Source organism: Alligator sinensis, unplaced genomic scaffold, assembly GCF_000455745.1.
Source record: "Alligator sinensis unplaced genomic scaffold, ASM45574v1 scaffold752_1, whole genome shotgun sequence".
Classification (NCBI taxonomy): Eukaryota; Metazoa; Chordata; order Crocodylia; family Alligatoridae; genus Alligator; species Alligator sinensis.
The window spans coordinates 3055805-3068050 of NW_005842000.1; the positions used below are offsets into that span (position 1 = coordinate 3055805).

General features: G+C 61.4%; 2 protein-coding genes across 6 annotated transcripts in view; one reads left to right on the plus strand and one right to left on the minus strand.

Moving 5' to 3' along the window:
* Positions 1 to 4932: 4932 nt before the first annotated feature.
* The window catches only part of LOC102382872 (tyrosine-protein phosphatase non-receptor type substrate 1-like), an 8148-nt gene continuing 834 nt past the window's right edge, over positions 4933 to 12246 (minus strand). Inside the window, exons 2-7 of one of the 5 annotated variants that reach the window (XM_025201720.1) lie at positions 10164 to 10270; positions 8434 to 8772; positions 7908 to 8006; positions 7790 to 7811; positions 6913 to 6955; positions 4933 to 5931 (exon numbers count right to left, since the gene is read on the minus strand). In XM_025201720.1, the coding sequence (XP_025057505.1) occupies positions 5794 to 5931; positions 6913 to 6955; positions 7790 to 7811; positions 7908 to 8006; positions 8434 to 8772; positions 10164 to 10212 (690 nt within the window). In that variant the 5' untranslated portion in view covers positions 10213 to 10270 and the 3' untranslated portion in view covers positions 4933 to 5793. Of the gene's footprint in view, positions 5932 to 6912; positions 6956 to 7708; positions 7812 to 7907; positions 8007 to 8433; positions 8773 to 10163; positions 10271 to 12246 lie in introns of all 5 variants that reach the window. The other 4 variants (XM_025201717.1, XM_014519020.2, XM_025201719.1 and 1 more) reach the window with 4 other exon arrangements.
* The window catches only part of LOC102368518 (signal-regulatory protein beta-1-like), a 6316-nt gene continuing 4361 nt past the window's right edge, over positions 10292 to 12246 (plus strand). Inside the window, exon 1 of the mRNA XM_014519004.2 lies at positions 10292 to 12183. Within this exon, the coding sequence (XP_014374490.1) occupies positions 12117 to 12183 (67 nt within the window). The 5' untranslated portion in view covers positions 10292 to 12116. The remainder of the gene's footprint in view (positions 12184 to 12246) is intronic.

The window sequence follows — 12246 nt, forward strand, 5'->3', positions numbered from 1 at the left end:
CCTGCAGCGAGGGGTGGACGCCGTGGGCTGTGTGCTGGGCCTCCCTGTGTCGCTGCACCAGACGTCTCCATTCACCCGTGTCCCGGCACGTGCAATGCAGGGATTGCTCTCGCCCCGTGCCTGGATTCAGGTTTTGCCCAGGCGTGCGGGGGCCATCGTGCCACGCGCCAGGGGCGTGAGATCGCTGCCTCGGCAGAGACGGGATGGTAAAGACAGAAGCACACGCCAAGAAATAAACGCTCCCCTGGCCCAGCCGGTGCCCCCACCATGCCAGCACTGCCCCTGTGCCCCCCCAACAAGTCCCTCTCTCCTCTAAGCACCTACCCTTCCCCTGCCCCCCGAGCCAGCCTGCTTCATGGCTCTGCCCTGCAGGAAACAGCCCGGATTTAGTGCAAATTTCCTTCCATCTCCGCCTGTTACTCCAGAGTCCCTGCCCGGCTTGAGCAGTACATTGCTCTGGTTCTTCATGGACCCACTTGGCTGCATCCAGCGCTAGCGCCGGTCCTGGACCAGCCTCCGTGTCACATTTGCAGGGGTCAGGCGCCCCGGTCTCTGCGAGCCCAAAGGGAGATGCCACGGGGCCGAGGCTCAGAGAACCGGGGCACTCTCCTCTCTGCTGGGCTGCAACCAGCATCGGGCCAGCTCCGGCCTCCCCAAAACGGATCCCAAGTGACCCCATGGGTGGAGGCACCGAAAACCGGTTGCCTTTAAATCCCCATGAGAGAAACCCCAGCGCGTGCCGATCTGGCAGAAAAGGGCCCATGTCCCCTGCTCTCCTCCCCACTCCCCATGCCTTTCCAGGAGCCGGCACAAGCCGCGACGATGAGTTCCTCGGTGACGTCTGGCTTGTTTCCGTCCAGCCGGCGTTCAAATGTGGGAGCCCTAAGGGACGGGGGCCTCTCCCTCCCCCCGACTCACATAACCACAGGTCTCGCCCGCACCTTGCAAAGTAGAAATGTTCCAGCGCTTGCTTGGTATTCTTACCTTGTGCTGCTGCCATCCGGCCGCTTGTTTGTGCTCTCGCTGCCAGCACACGCTCGGCTGCTGGCTTAAAGGATTTTCCCACAATAACTACCAAATCCCTCTCCCGGCCCGTAAGCCGCGGGGCTCCTGCCTTGCCTAGGTGCGCCGTGCTCCCGGCGCGGGGTGGAGCTGTCTCACCTGCGGCGCTCTGCAGGTCTGAGGTTTTCCCTTTCCGGAGCCAGCCTGGCACTTAAAAGCCCAGCGTCCCTTTGAACCCAGTCCCAGGTTTCCCCACCCGTGCGCTCTGGTTTTGATCTCAGCAGTACTGGAGATCCTTCCTGAGACTACGTGCCTCTGCCCGAGGGGGCCTAGCTGCTCTCAGCTTCCTAGCCGGGGAGCTGTTTTCTCTCTAATGATTCAACGAGGGAGGGTTGGTTGTTCGGGAGCGGGGAGACTGTGGGATGGGGTCTGCTCCCAGATCTGCCAGCGAGCCGCCTCGGGCTACATCATCACGACTCACTTCTTCATGTTTCAGCTCCGGCATCTGCAAACCGCAGGTGAAGCTTGCCTCATTGCGGAGGAGGCTGTAGGTTGTTGCATGGGCATGTTTGCAAAGTGCTTTGGGATCCTCAAGGCACCGTGGAGGGGAAAGGGCTGGTCAGGGGAGAGCCCGAAGCAGTCTGGTTTTCACGGGCCCCAGAGCTGAGGGTGTGCAGGGGCCTAGGGGTGTCTGTCGAGCCCTTTAGGAAGATGGGAGCCTTCGACAAAATGGAAATCCAGGTCTGGGCGTGGATTTTGAACAAGAGCCTGAGCGCGGGGGCGTTCCTGCTCCGGCTTCTATTCAGGTCCTGAATGCACTAAGCCGCTGCGTGCTGCTCTGGGGAGGGCTGTGTACTACGCCGCACCCTCCGCCGTAGACACTTCGCAGCTGCGTGCCGCCTTGGTACAAAGAGGCCAATAGCCTCAGCGTGATTTCCTGTGTCTGACATCCAGACAGCCGAGCTCTGCCTCCCCAGCTGCCCCTGCGCCGGCTCCGGCGCTGCCTCTGGGCACGGCACTCACCTGGCGCCCGCTCCCCGTCTTTCCAGGCTGCGTTCACTCGCCCCCCTTCCTCTGAACTCGTCCTTCCACAGCAACGCGCACACGGCAGCACGACACGGCCCCCGGGCTCTCAACCTGCTGACCTTCTCCAGCCTCCTCTGCCTAAAGGTGTGGAGAGTCCCGGGGGACCAAATCGTGAGCCGGTACTTGTCATTCAGCTGGAAAGCATGAGCTTCCCCTCCACGTTGCCTTTGTGGGCACGGGAGGAGCAAAAATGGCTCTCTAGTCATGCAAACAAATTTCACAAATAACCTAATGACTCCTGCCGTCAACAGCAGCTCCCGCGCTCTCGCCTGGGTGCAGAAGTGCTGATTAAACCCCGCTCTATTTATACGTTTCTCAGGCTGTCTCATTTTGCTTCCTTCTCGCAGCCCCATGAAGAGGCCTGATGAAGGAAATTGGCTGCTGGCCCCAGCAAGAAACTTTTGAGATTATAGAGTGCAGATGCTGGCAAAAGAGGGCTTGCGTCGCTGCCTGGAAAATGTGCAGTGGGACTTTGAAGAGCTCTCCTTCTAATTATAGCGGCAAAGAGCAGGCCCGCTGGTCTGGGAGGGTCTTACGTGTTATGCCGTGTGTGCACGGGGGGGTCCTCGGGATACGTGCGATTGCACGTGTCTGCGTGCACGCCTGCGTGTGCCAGTCTGGAGGCAGCCTGGGTGCTGCAGGTATGCGGGACCGTGCGTGCGTGGTGCACACGAGCCCAATGGCTTCTGCCGTTTGCTCTGTTTTATAACAGGGAGGAGATGTCCTTTTCCATCAGCATGTTCCTATTGGCCACCGGGCTCCGATGTGGCCGTCTCTAGGGTAACATCTCCATCGATGCCGTCTCCGCCTGCGAAGCAGACGTGCACCAGCCGATGAGCATCAGATGCCAACCTGCAATATGCTAAGTGCCTTGACAGCAGCAGCGTGGTGTGGGGGAGGGCAACGGCCCAGCTCTGTGCCCTGAGCGCCAGGGCAGAGGCACTGCAGCACGGAGGTTTCTGATGTCTGGAAAATGCTCCCCGAAACGCAGCGCAAGCCCTGGGAGCATGGGGAGAGTGTGCACCTGAGACAGGAATCGGTGCCTCTTCCTCCGCAGTCTGGGCAGCGCGGCAAAGTGCTCCGGGCCGTGGAGTCACCGCGCCAAGGCTCTGCAGCTGGTGGCAATAAACCCGGGGGGTGGGTTTGCATGCAAGCAGGGAGCTTGCCAAAGCAAGCCCCGTCTGTGCCCCAGCATGCTGCCAGAGCCCCTCCGCATCTCCCCTGTTAGGGGAACAGCAGGAGGTCTGAGCCTGTGGGCAGAGCCAGCTCCTGGCTTGGACAGGGCTTGCATGAAGCCAGGTCCGGTGCACCTGCTGCAGCCAGGCTCTTTGAGGGGTTTCCAAGTGGGGGGCAGTGCTGCCGGGGGAAGGTGCATCCCTTAAAAAATGCCACTAAAAAACCCTGGGGAAAGGGGAGGCCTGGGGCTGGGGGAAAGGGTCCCCGAGCGCTACCAAGAGGAGACAGAGAGGGGAGAGAGGGTGCTCCAGTTCCCTGCCCTTCTCTCCCCTCCTGCCTGGCACCGGGCAGCAGACCGTTGTGCATCCATGCCATCAGCTCCCCCTGCTCCCATCTGCCTGGCCACATGGCTTGGATGTCGAGTGTGGACAAGGCAAGTTATTGAAACCAAAACCGAATCACAGGCAGAAGGCAAAGCCGTCCTGCTCCGTCTCTGCCCGCACCGCCCCTGCAGCCCTGACCGCGGTGGTGGGTCTCTGTGTGTGGCTGGCCCCACGGGTGCGCGGCGTGCAGATGCTCTTACGTGGTCCCTGCAGGTAGAAGGTCAAACCCTGAGTGCACCGGGGCCCCCACAACATCTGGGGGTGGGGGTTGCAATTGCTCAGCACCTCCCCCTGCTTTGCAAAGCACCTCGGGAGGATGAGGGCTGGAGTGTGCTGCCTTCAACGCAGGATGTTCCCCCATCCGAGCAGGATTAAGGGCTAGGGGCTGGGGAGGCAGCTTGAGAGACCAAGTGAGGTGAGGACAGGTCTAATACGGCTAAGAAGCAGGCCGAGGAGGTTGCAGGGGGAGGGGTGAACAGCAGTGCACGGGGATGCAGTAATTCAGCCAAGACCGAGCCTGTATCTGGTCCCACGTTCCTAGGAGGAGGGGGAACGTGAGCTGCAAAAGGGCCTCTGCACCGCCAGGTATCAGGCGGCTGGGATGGGAGCCGCAGTGGGATGCTCTCACTGTCCCTGGAGTCTCCTCTCCTTCCGCGTGCCCCTCCCGCCGCAGAGCCGGTGCGCCGCGCCTCAGCCCTTCTGCCATCGTGTATTCAAACCATTTTATCCCCCCCCCGGAAACGTATGAAATGCAGAGGCTGCGAGTGCTGCGGGCAGCATCCCCTTGCCGGAGCCCTGCAAAGGGAGCTCCCGGCTGCCCCTGCCAGGCCAGACGTGTTTGCCAAGTGCCGCCGTGGCTTCCTGCCCCTCATCTGCACCCAGAGCCCTCCTGGGATGCTCTTCTGAATTAGCACATCTCCACAGCACCCCAGCGACGTGGTCCCTCAATGCCCTTCGCTGTTGCACAGAGTCATTCCCCATCCAGCCAAATGCCCTGGTTAAGGGATCACACGAGACTGGTCCCCAGACCCAGGACCTTCCACCAGACCGCTTGGAAAGCCCTGCCTGAGCTCCCAGCTCCGGCAGACGGGAATATCCAGGGTCTTTCTGAGCTGGGAGACCACAGCTGCCTTGGCTTGTGGCCTTGCTACCACAAGATGGGTCTCTCTGTGACTCTAAAGCACCGCCGCGTGCCCTATTATTTAATTAACGCTACAGCAGGTGCTCCGACGGTGACCTCCAGCCCGCGGTCGGGGCCAGTCCAGACGCCCATGACATTACTGGCTTTCACCTTTATACACCGTGTTTATTGAAATAAAGCAGCAACACGCAAGCCTCAGGTCTACGGAGCCCATAAAACAAAGGGCGTTTGCTTCTCACAGGCCCGCTCTCCCTTTTCATGGGATCCAGGATGCATTTGCTCTCCCCGGTGGGTAATTTGGAGAGTCCAACCTCATGCTGGCTCCTTAACGAACAAAGGGAAGAACTTCAACTCCCAGGAAATCTCTTGAGCACGGATTAATTCTCGTGCATGGAGCACAGCTGGATTTGCAAGGTGCCATTGTCTTTTTGGCTTCTCCGGGGGTGGATTTGGCTGACGATGAAAGCAGGCACGGAAACGACAAGCCTCGGAAGCCCGTCGCATTTGTGTGATCGCTGGAGAATGCCTCCGCTCAGCGGCGGGGCAGCCGGACCGCTGAGCCCGGCGACTCGGGGAGCCCGTGCTTACAAACCCAGCTGTTGGAAGACTTGCCCTGACGGGGCGCAGCGGGGCGCTCCGGTGCCACGGACACCGTGACAGACGCTCGGGTTTCACAGGCAACGTCCTGGCTGCTCCCAGGGAGATGTTCGGCGGGGGGTGAAGACAGGGAGAGGGTTGCAGGCTGCCGACGCACTGGTCTGTACGTTCCCCTGATGTCAAGTCCCATCTAATATCCTTGACAGTGTCACGGGGCAAAGCAGTTGTGAGTCTTTGTCAGGTCCTGGCATGAGATCGTCCCCCTCCCCGGCTCCCAGGGGGATGACAGGCATTTTACAAGCACTGTCTAGCTTGCCTTTTTGCTGCTTCTACTTTCTCCTCCTAACTCAGCTTCTTGCCCTTGAGGTCCCTCTCCGAGGCTTTGCAAACCAACGCGCCCGTGTCTCTTTATCTAGAGGCAGCCGGGGCTGCCTTGATGACTGCATATTCGGTCTGCTCCCCCACCGGGCTCTTCTGGGGCAGCTGGGCCCCGCTGACGTGCAGCAACTCTGCGTAAAGGATGTTCTTGTCCTTGCCATCATTGGGCTGCAATGAAAAGGGTTGTGAGTAGGGGGTTAATACACTGCCCTTGTCCTATCCTGATCAGGGCTGTGTAGTCTGACACCCCAAGAGCTGGGAGACGGGAGAGGGGACAGTTTGCAAAGTCACCTTTGGCCCAAGCCCTTGGTTCCCCTCAGTGCAATGCATTTCTCTGCCCTCTGAGCACAAGAGCATCAGTGGGTTCATAGTTTCATATAGTTGCATAGCTGTTAGGGGCTGCCAGGGACCTTGCACATCATTGGGTCCAGTCCCGCTGCATGTGGGCAAGGCAGGTTGGATTAGATGACCTCTGGAGGTCCCTTCCAGCCCTGCTTCTCTGGTCCCCACCTCCCCTGGTCCCTGCAGGTCTAGGAAACATTGCCGCGTGGTATGACAACGAGGGTCTGCTCTAGATGCAGCCTGGGCCTGGCCCAGAAGGGGTTAATGCCCGCCGTGGGGCGATGGTTGCACACCCCGCGGCGCGGTTATAACAGACGAGAGCATGAAGGATCCAGATCAGCCGGAGCAGGAATCTGAGCTGAACGGTCACGATGCCATGGTGTTCTCCAGGAAGCCACAGGCTGGAAAGTCCCCGCAGCTCAGGGAAGTTGGTGAGGCCACGGGGCAGGGAGCCCAGCCACGATGCTATCACAACGCCCAGCTGGGAAGAGCCAGCCTGGGCCGTCTCCCCGCAGAGGGGGCAGGAGCGGGACCACGTTCCCTCCTCCTGCTTTGCTTTAGTGTCCCCCTTTCTCTTTCCCAGGCCTGGGGCACGGACGCAGCTGGCTCCCGCAAGTGCAGTGCTGGGCTAGCGGCACAGAGCGGGTCCGCAGGGCACTGCCTGCAGCCTGCAGCTAGGCTGACCACGGCCTGGGGGCAATGTCCCTGGTGCAGGTGGTATAAAACCCTCTGACTAGAGGCAACCAGAGGGGACTCTCTGTGCCAAGCAGGAGCTGCCCCCCCTCGGCACTTCTGCCACTTTCCTACCTGGTGGGGACAACTGGAGGGGTCTGATGTGGGGGCTGGAGACCTGCAGGGAGAGAGCCTGCATTAGACACGAGCAAAACCAGGTGTGCCCCCAGTAACAGAAGGGGTTTGTAGAAGAGCCAGCCAAGCATGGGGTTGGCTGGGCAGGCCATGCCCTCCTAAACTCCCATTGGCTTCACTGGCCCAGGGGAAACAGCCCCAAACCCAAGACTCTTTGGGCAATGCCAGGCTTGGCGCTGCCCAGACCTTGCCACAGCTGGGAGCAATGACAGGGGGTCTCTGCATGGGGACTGCTGCTCCCAGGGGCAGAACTGGGTCCTTGAAGGACCTCTGGGGGATGTGAAATTTGCTTTATTGAGGGGCAGTTTTGGAGGCTGGCTGCACACATGCGTGCGTGCATGCTTTCTATAAAGCCATGCTGGTCTCTTGAGGCCAGGCTGTCCTGCTCTGGTGCTGTGCCAGGCAGCGCTGTGCTCAGACCCGCCACCCTGCACCTGGGCTGGGTGCAGCGTGGTGGGAGGCTAATTGCAGCGTGGCTAATTAGCCTGGGTGCAGCAGGGCACAAAGGTGCCTATTCTGCTGCTGGCGTAGGAGGCAGCCTGGTGCGGCACAGCTAGCAAGTGACACGGGCACTGAGCACCGAGGCGACGGGCGCCGTGGAGACGGCGGCACGGAGAATTTCCCGTGGTCGGTGCAAGCTCCCGGGGCTTTGCTGCCGGTGCAATGAAAGCGGAGGCAAGACCTAATTAGCCTCTGTGAATGGAAGATGTTTTTGCAAGGGAAACATGGGCCTTGCCGGGTGGGAGCTGGGGGCTGCTGGAGCTGACGGAGAGCGGCTGGCACAGGGCTATGCCACGAGGATCCGGTGTATATAGACCTGGGGCTATGGCGGCTCAGACCTAGGGGGCAGAGGAAAGGAACAGCAGGTCAACGAGCGGTCCGACAGCCCACAAGCACCCCGTCCCGGGACCAGCCAGGGAAAACCTCCCACTCACCTCTCCTCTTCCTCAGGTAGAAGTAAATGGCGATGAGGAGCAAGAGGACGAGGACACACGCTGCTCCACCGACTGCAGAGGCCGCAGACGTGGACAGCCCTGGGGAATCATCAGGTGCTTTATATCCCCGGGGTGCAGCATTTGCAAGGCTGAGCCAGGGGAGGAAGGCACCCCACAACCCTGCCCAGCTGGAGACCGGGCCAGGCTCGGCCAGCAGAGAGAATAGCCGGGTGTGCCCACATCCCGCGATCCTCCTCCATGCCCCAGCCCGGCCCTTCTTTCTTGCACTTGCCTTGAGAAAAGCCAACGCGGCGAGCAGGGAGCGGGCGCGTGTGCTGTGGCTTAGTCACCGCCCGGGACCGGCTGCCCGCCCACAGACCTTGGGAAGTCCCTTGGTGACTTCTCGTGCTCATTGCTAGTGCAATGGGCCGTGGGCACCGGACCTGCCCCGGAGGGCGGCTGAGCCGGGGGGCTGCAGCAGGGAGCAGGGACTTGTATGGAGAGGACCCCATTAGCCTGAACTCACCACCCACAGACACCACCGTGCCTGTTCCGCGTTGGTACTCCTCATCAGGCGGTTCTTTCTTGAACTTCACGCAGTAATAGGTGCCGGCATCCTCGGGGCGGATGTCACTGATGTGGATGGAGTAGTCAGAGACAGAGCTGGGGACAGCCCTTGTGACCCGGGGGAATGACCCTATCTCTGCGTAGATGAGCTGGTGGTTGCTGCCCGAGCCTTTGAGCCACTTCACCGGCCCTGGGAGTCCACGCTTGGTCACGGTGCAGTTCAACATGAGCGTCTCCCCTGCGGATGCCTGCGCGGAGGGCCAGGGCTGCAGCACCTGGAAATCCTGGCCCCCGCCACCTGGGAGCAGCAACAGCATGCAAGGACCAGGGTTAATGAAAAGGTCTCCGTTTATGTGGGAAAAATGTCTCACTAAAGTAAAAATGACCAGAGACAGAGACAGAGCACGCGGGGCACAGGGCTGGAAGGGACGACCCAGCTCACCAAACCCCAGGTCATAGCCCAGTCCCTGCGGCTGCAGCAGGCGACTCTGAACATCATCCTTTAACTTTAGCAAGGAGCCACTTCAGTGTCTGCAGCGCGCGCAGGCAGGCGCGAGGGAGGTGGAGACGCAGACAGCCCCAAGCGCAGTCCAGGCAGGCCTCTGCTACACCGGGCTGAGCGATGACCTCCCTTCTCCACCTGCGCCATCTGCTTCCGTGCAGCCCTTTGCCCCAGCCTGCTCCTCTCTCGGGCAGAAAGCCAACGCCCCATGCACCTCCTGCTCCCTTTCCCCTGCTTGACTGCACGCAGAGTCCGCTGGGGTCCACCCTAGACCCTGGCTCCTGCCCCTCACCCAGAGCTGTCTTCCTGCCTGGAGCTCAGACCTCCCCCCAACTGATCCTGACCCTGATCTTCCTGAAATCCTCCTCTTCTTGGCTTCCAGCACCGTCTCCCCGTCCCCTCCATGGCTCCTTCAGCCCGGCCCTTGAAAGGTCTTCCTTCCTCCCCCCCACCCTTTCCTCTGGGTCCCCTGGGGCTCCTGTCTCCTCTCCCTCTGCACCTTGTCTCTGGATAATCGCATCTGCAAAGAAGACATGCTGCTAGCATCTCTAGGCTGATGACTCACAGATCACTCATTTTCTCCCCCTCTGTCTCTCTCTCTTCCAGGCCTGTCTCCCTCTGTGCAGATTAGGCTTTCAGCCCGTCTCCCTGCATCTCCCCATGGGCATCCAGCTGCCGGCTCTGGCTCATGTTCCTGTTTCTGTCCTGATTCGGGACACCTGTTTTGGAAATGCAAAGCTCCCAGTTCCTGCCCCTGGAGGTAAAGGTCAGGCCCAAATTTGGCCCCTGGGCTGGTGTGTGAATAAAAAGCACAGGGCTGGGTCTCTGCTTGCCCTGTATCGCGGGGCCCTGGTAGCAAACTGCCTCACCCCCCGCACGTCCGCTACCCTTGTCTCCCCAGTGCTCAAGAGACCACGAGTCCAGGCTGGCGCAGCTGGGTCTGGCATCAGAGCTGGCACCGCGAGCCGACAAGCGGTGGGCAGAGGGGACGGGCGGGAGCAAACATCCAAACAGCACCGGTTTTGCCATTCATGGGCGCACGAGCAACGTGTCTGTTATAATTAGTGAGCTGTCTCCATCTGGGCCTCCGCGGTGGCGGCAATGCTAATTGGCTGGTCTAACGAACGGGGAGAAACGCCAGCCACATGTCCCTCCCGCGCTCCCCCGCCTCGCTGCTCTGCGCTCACCTGAACTTCCCAGCAGAGCCAGGCCCAGCGTGAGGCTGAAGAGCTGCATCCCCCGGGCAGGCTGGCAGCTATCTGGGTGGTGGCAGGGTCTGGCCGGGACATGACTGCTGGAAAGGAGAAGTTGCAAGAGGAAATGGAAGGGGGGAAGCACGAGATGTTAATGCTTTCGGTGCTCGCCCCCGAGCCCAGGCAGGCCTGGCTGAGAGATGCTAACGCAGGCAAGGCATCGGGGCGCGGGTGCACATGTGCGGGAGAGGGACAGGAGGAGGCTTGGACGTGGGGACCCGCACGGGCGCCCGAGCTGCAGGCTCCGCTGTGATCGCAGCGGCCGTTCTGCTCTTGTCTCTGCTGCAGCCGTGCCCAGAAGCCAGGGCAGAGACGAAGCCCCCTAGGCAAGGCGCTGGACATACGCATGGGAACGGCCTGTCTGCCTCCGGGCTGGCTGGGATGGACAATGGGCCCATCTGGACACCGAGACAGACTGGCCTGGGAGTGTGGGTGGCAGAGGTGGCTCAGCACAGGGGCCGCGGGGGCTGGCTGCTCACCGTCTTGGCCTGGGGCTCTTGCAGTGGCCAGGCCGGGCATCCAGTCTCAGCCCCCCTGCCCCCCCCCCGGCAGTGCAGCAGGGGAAGTGCCCACAACCCAGCCCTTGATTGCAGCAGGGTTCAGGTGGTCCTTCCAGGTGTAAACCCCTGTTGTGAGGGGTGGGGAGAGCGTAGGCAGCGTGCTCAGGTGCTGGCATCCTTGTCGGTTCAGGCTCAGACGGCCAGTGGCTGCTGCGTGCCTGGCTGGGGTGCGCCCAACCGCCCGTACCCATTCCCAGCTGGGAAACAAAGTGCCCTGGTGATGGTGCAGCCTGGCTGCAGGCCTCCCGGGTGCTCTGCCCAGACCCAGCCCATGGCGGGGGGCTGTACCCAGCAGAAGACACCAGTGACAACTGCACCCACCCTCCTCCCCTCCCCTCCCGGTGCTCCTTTCCCCTCGTGCTGGAGGACCCAGCCCTTGCTGAAGGAGGGAATTTCCAGTCCCCGCTTGCTGCAGCCCTGAGATATGAGTCTCACTCCGGTTTTGGTTTTCTACATTTAAACAGCGAGGTGGATGCTTCCTGCACTGACTCCCCCCGCACGCTGCGGCCCTGCCCCGCGGCACAGACTGGAGCGGGGCACCGGGGTCTTCTGCAGTTGTCCGAAGGGGTCTGCAAGCCCCAGGCAGGATCCCTGAGTGTCTCGCACCCTTTGCGGCTTGCAGATCTGTAATGTCCATTTGCAGCCGGCCGGTGCGTGGTGCTGCAGCATCCTCTGCTGGCTGCTCAGAGAGCACCAGGCCAGGAATCACCGGTCCTCACCCCAGCAGGCACCCTGCTTCGCCTGGCATCCCTGCTGTCTTGCCCCCAAGCTGCCAATCCCCTTTGCTTGGCATCCCAGCCTTCACGGGGCATGGTCTGCCTGTCTAACATCTGGGGTAGGCACCTTCGGAGGCTTCTAGCAGGGACAAGAGCCCGTGTCCCCTGCTAGGCTTGGTGTCCTTGACCTCACCCAGGCAGGAGAGATGGTTGGGGTAGAATTTGCACTCAGGACCTGGAAGTAGGGGAGAGGTTTCTTGCTGGACAGTGCATCTGACCACGCAGCAGCCACCTCCTCCCCTGGCGTGATGCCTGAGCCTTGGTGCTCTGCCCAGAGCGGCTTCGCACGCGACAGGCCCCCGGCAGGGCCGAGCAGGGCGGAAAGGGCCAGGCCCCCATGCCGGAGCGTGCCGTGCTGCACTTCAAATCGGAGAGGGAAGCTCACAGAGGAAACAGCCTTCAATTGCATTGGCCTGAAGGCAAGAAGTATCCATGCAACCTGCTTCCTCTTGCTTCAGGAAGTGGCCGCAGATAGCTTTGTGCTCCTCGGCAGCCCTGCGTAGCCCGGGGCCCGGCGGCAGCACAGCGGGGTCCCCTCCCAGACCACGGCCATGGGCACGTCGGCTCCCGGACCCGGCTGGTGTGTGCTGGTGCTGGTGCTTCTCCTGGACACCTGCGGTGAGTGCGGGACTCAGAGCCCGGCTGGGCACCGACGGAGGCGTCTGGATCCCGGCCGGCGGG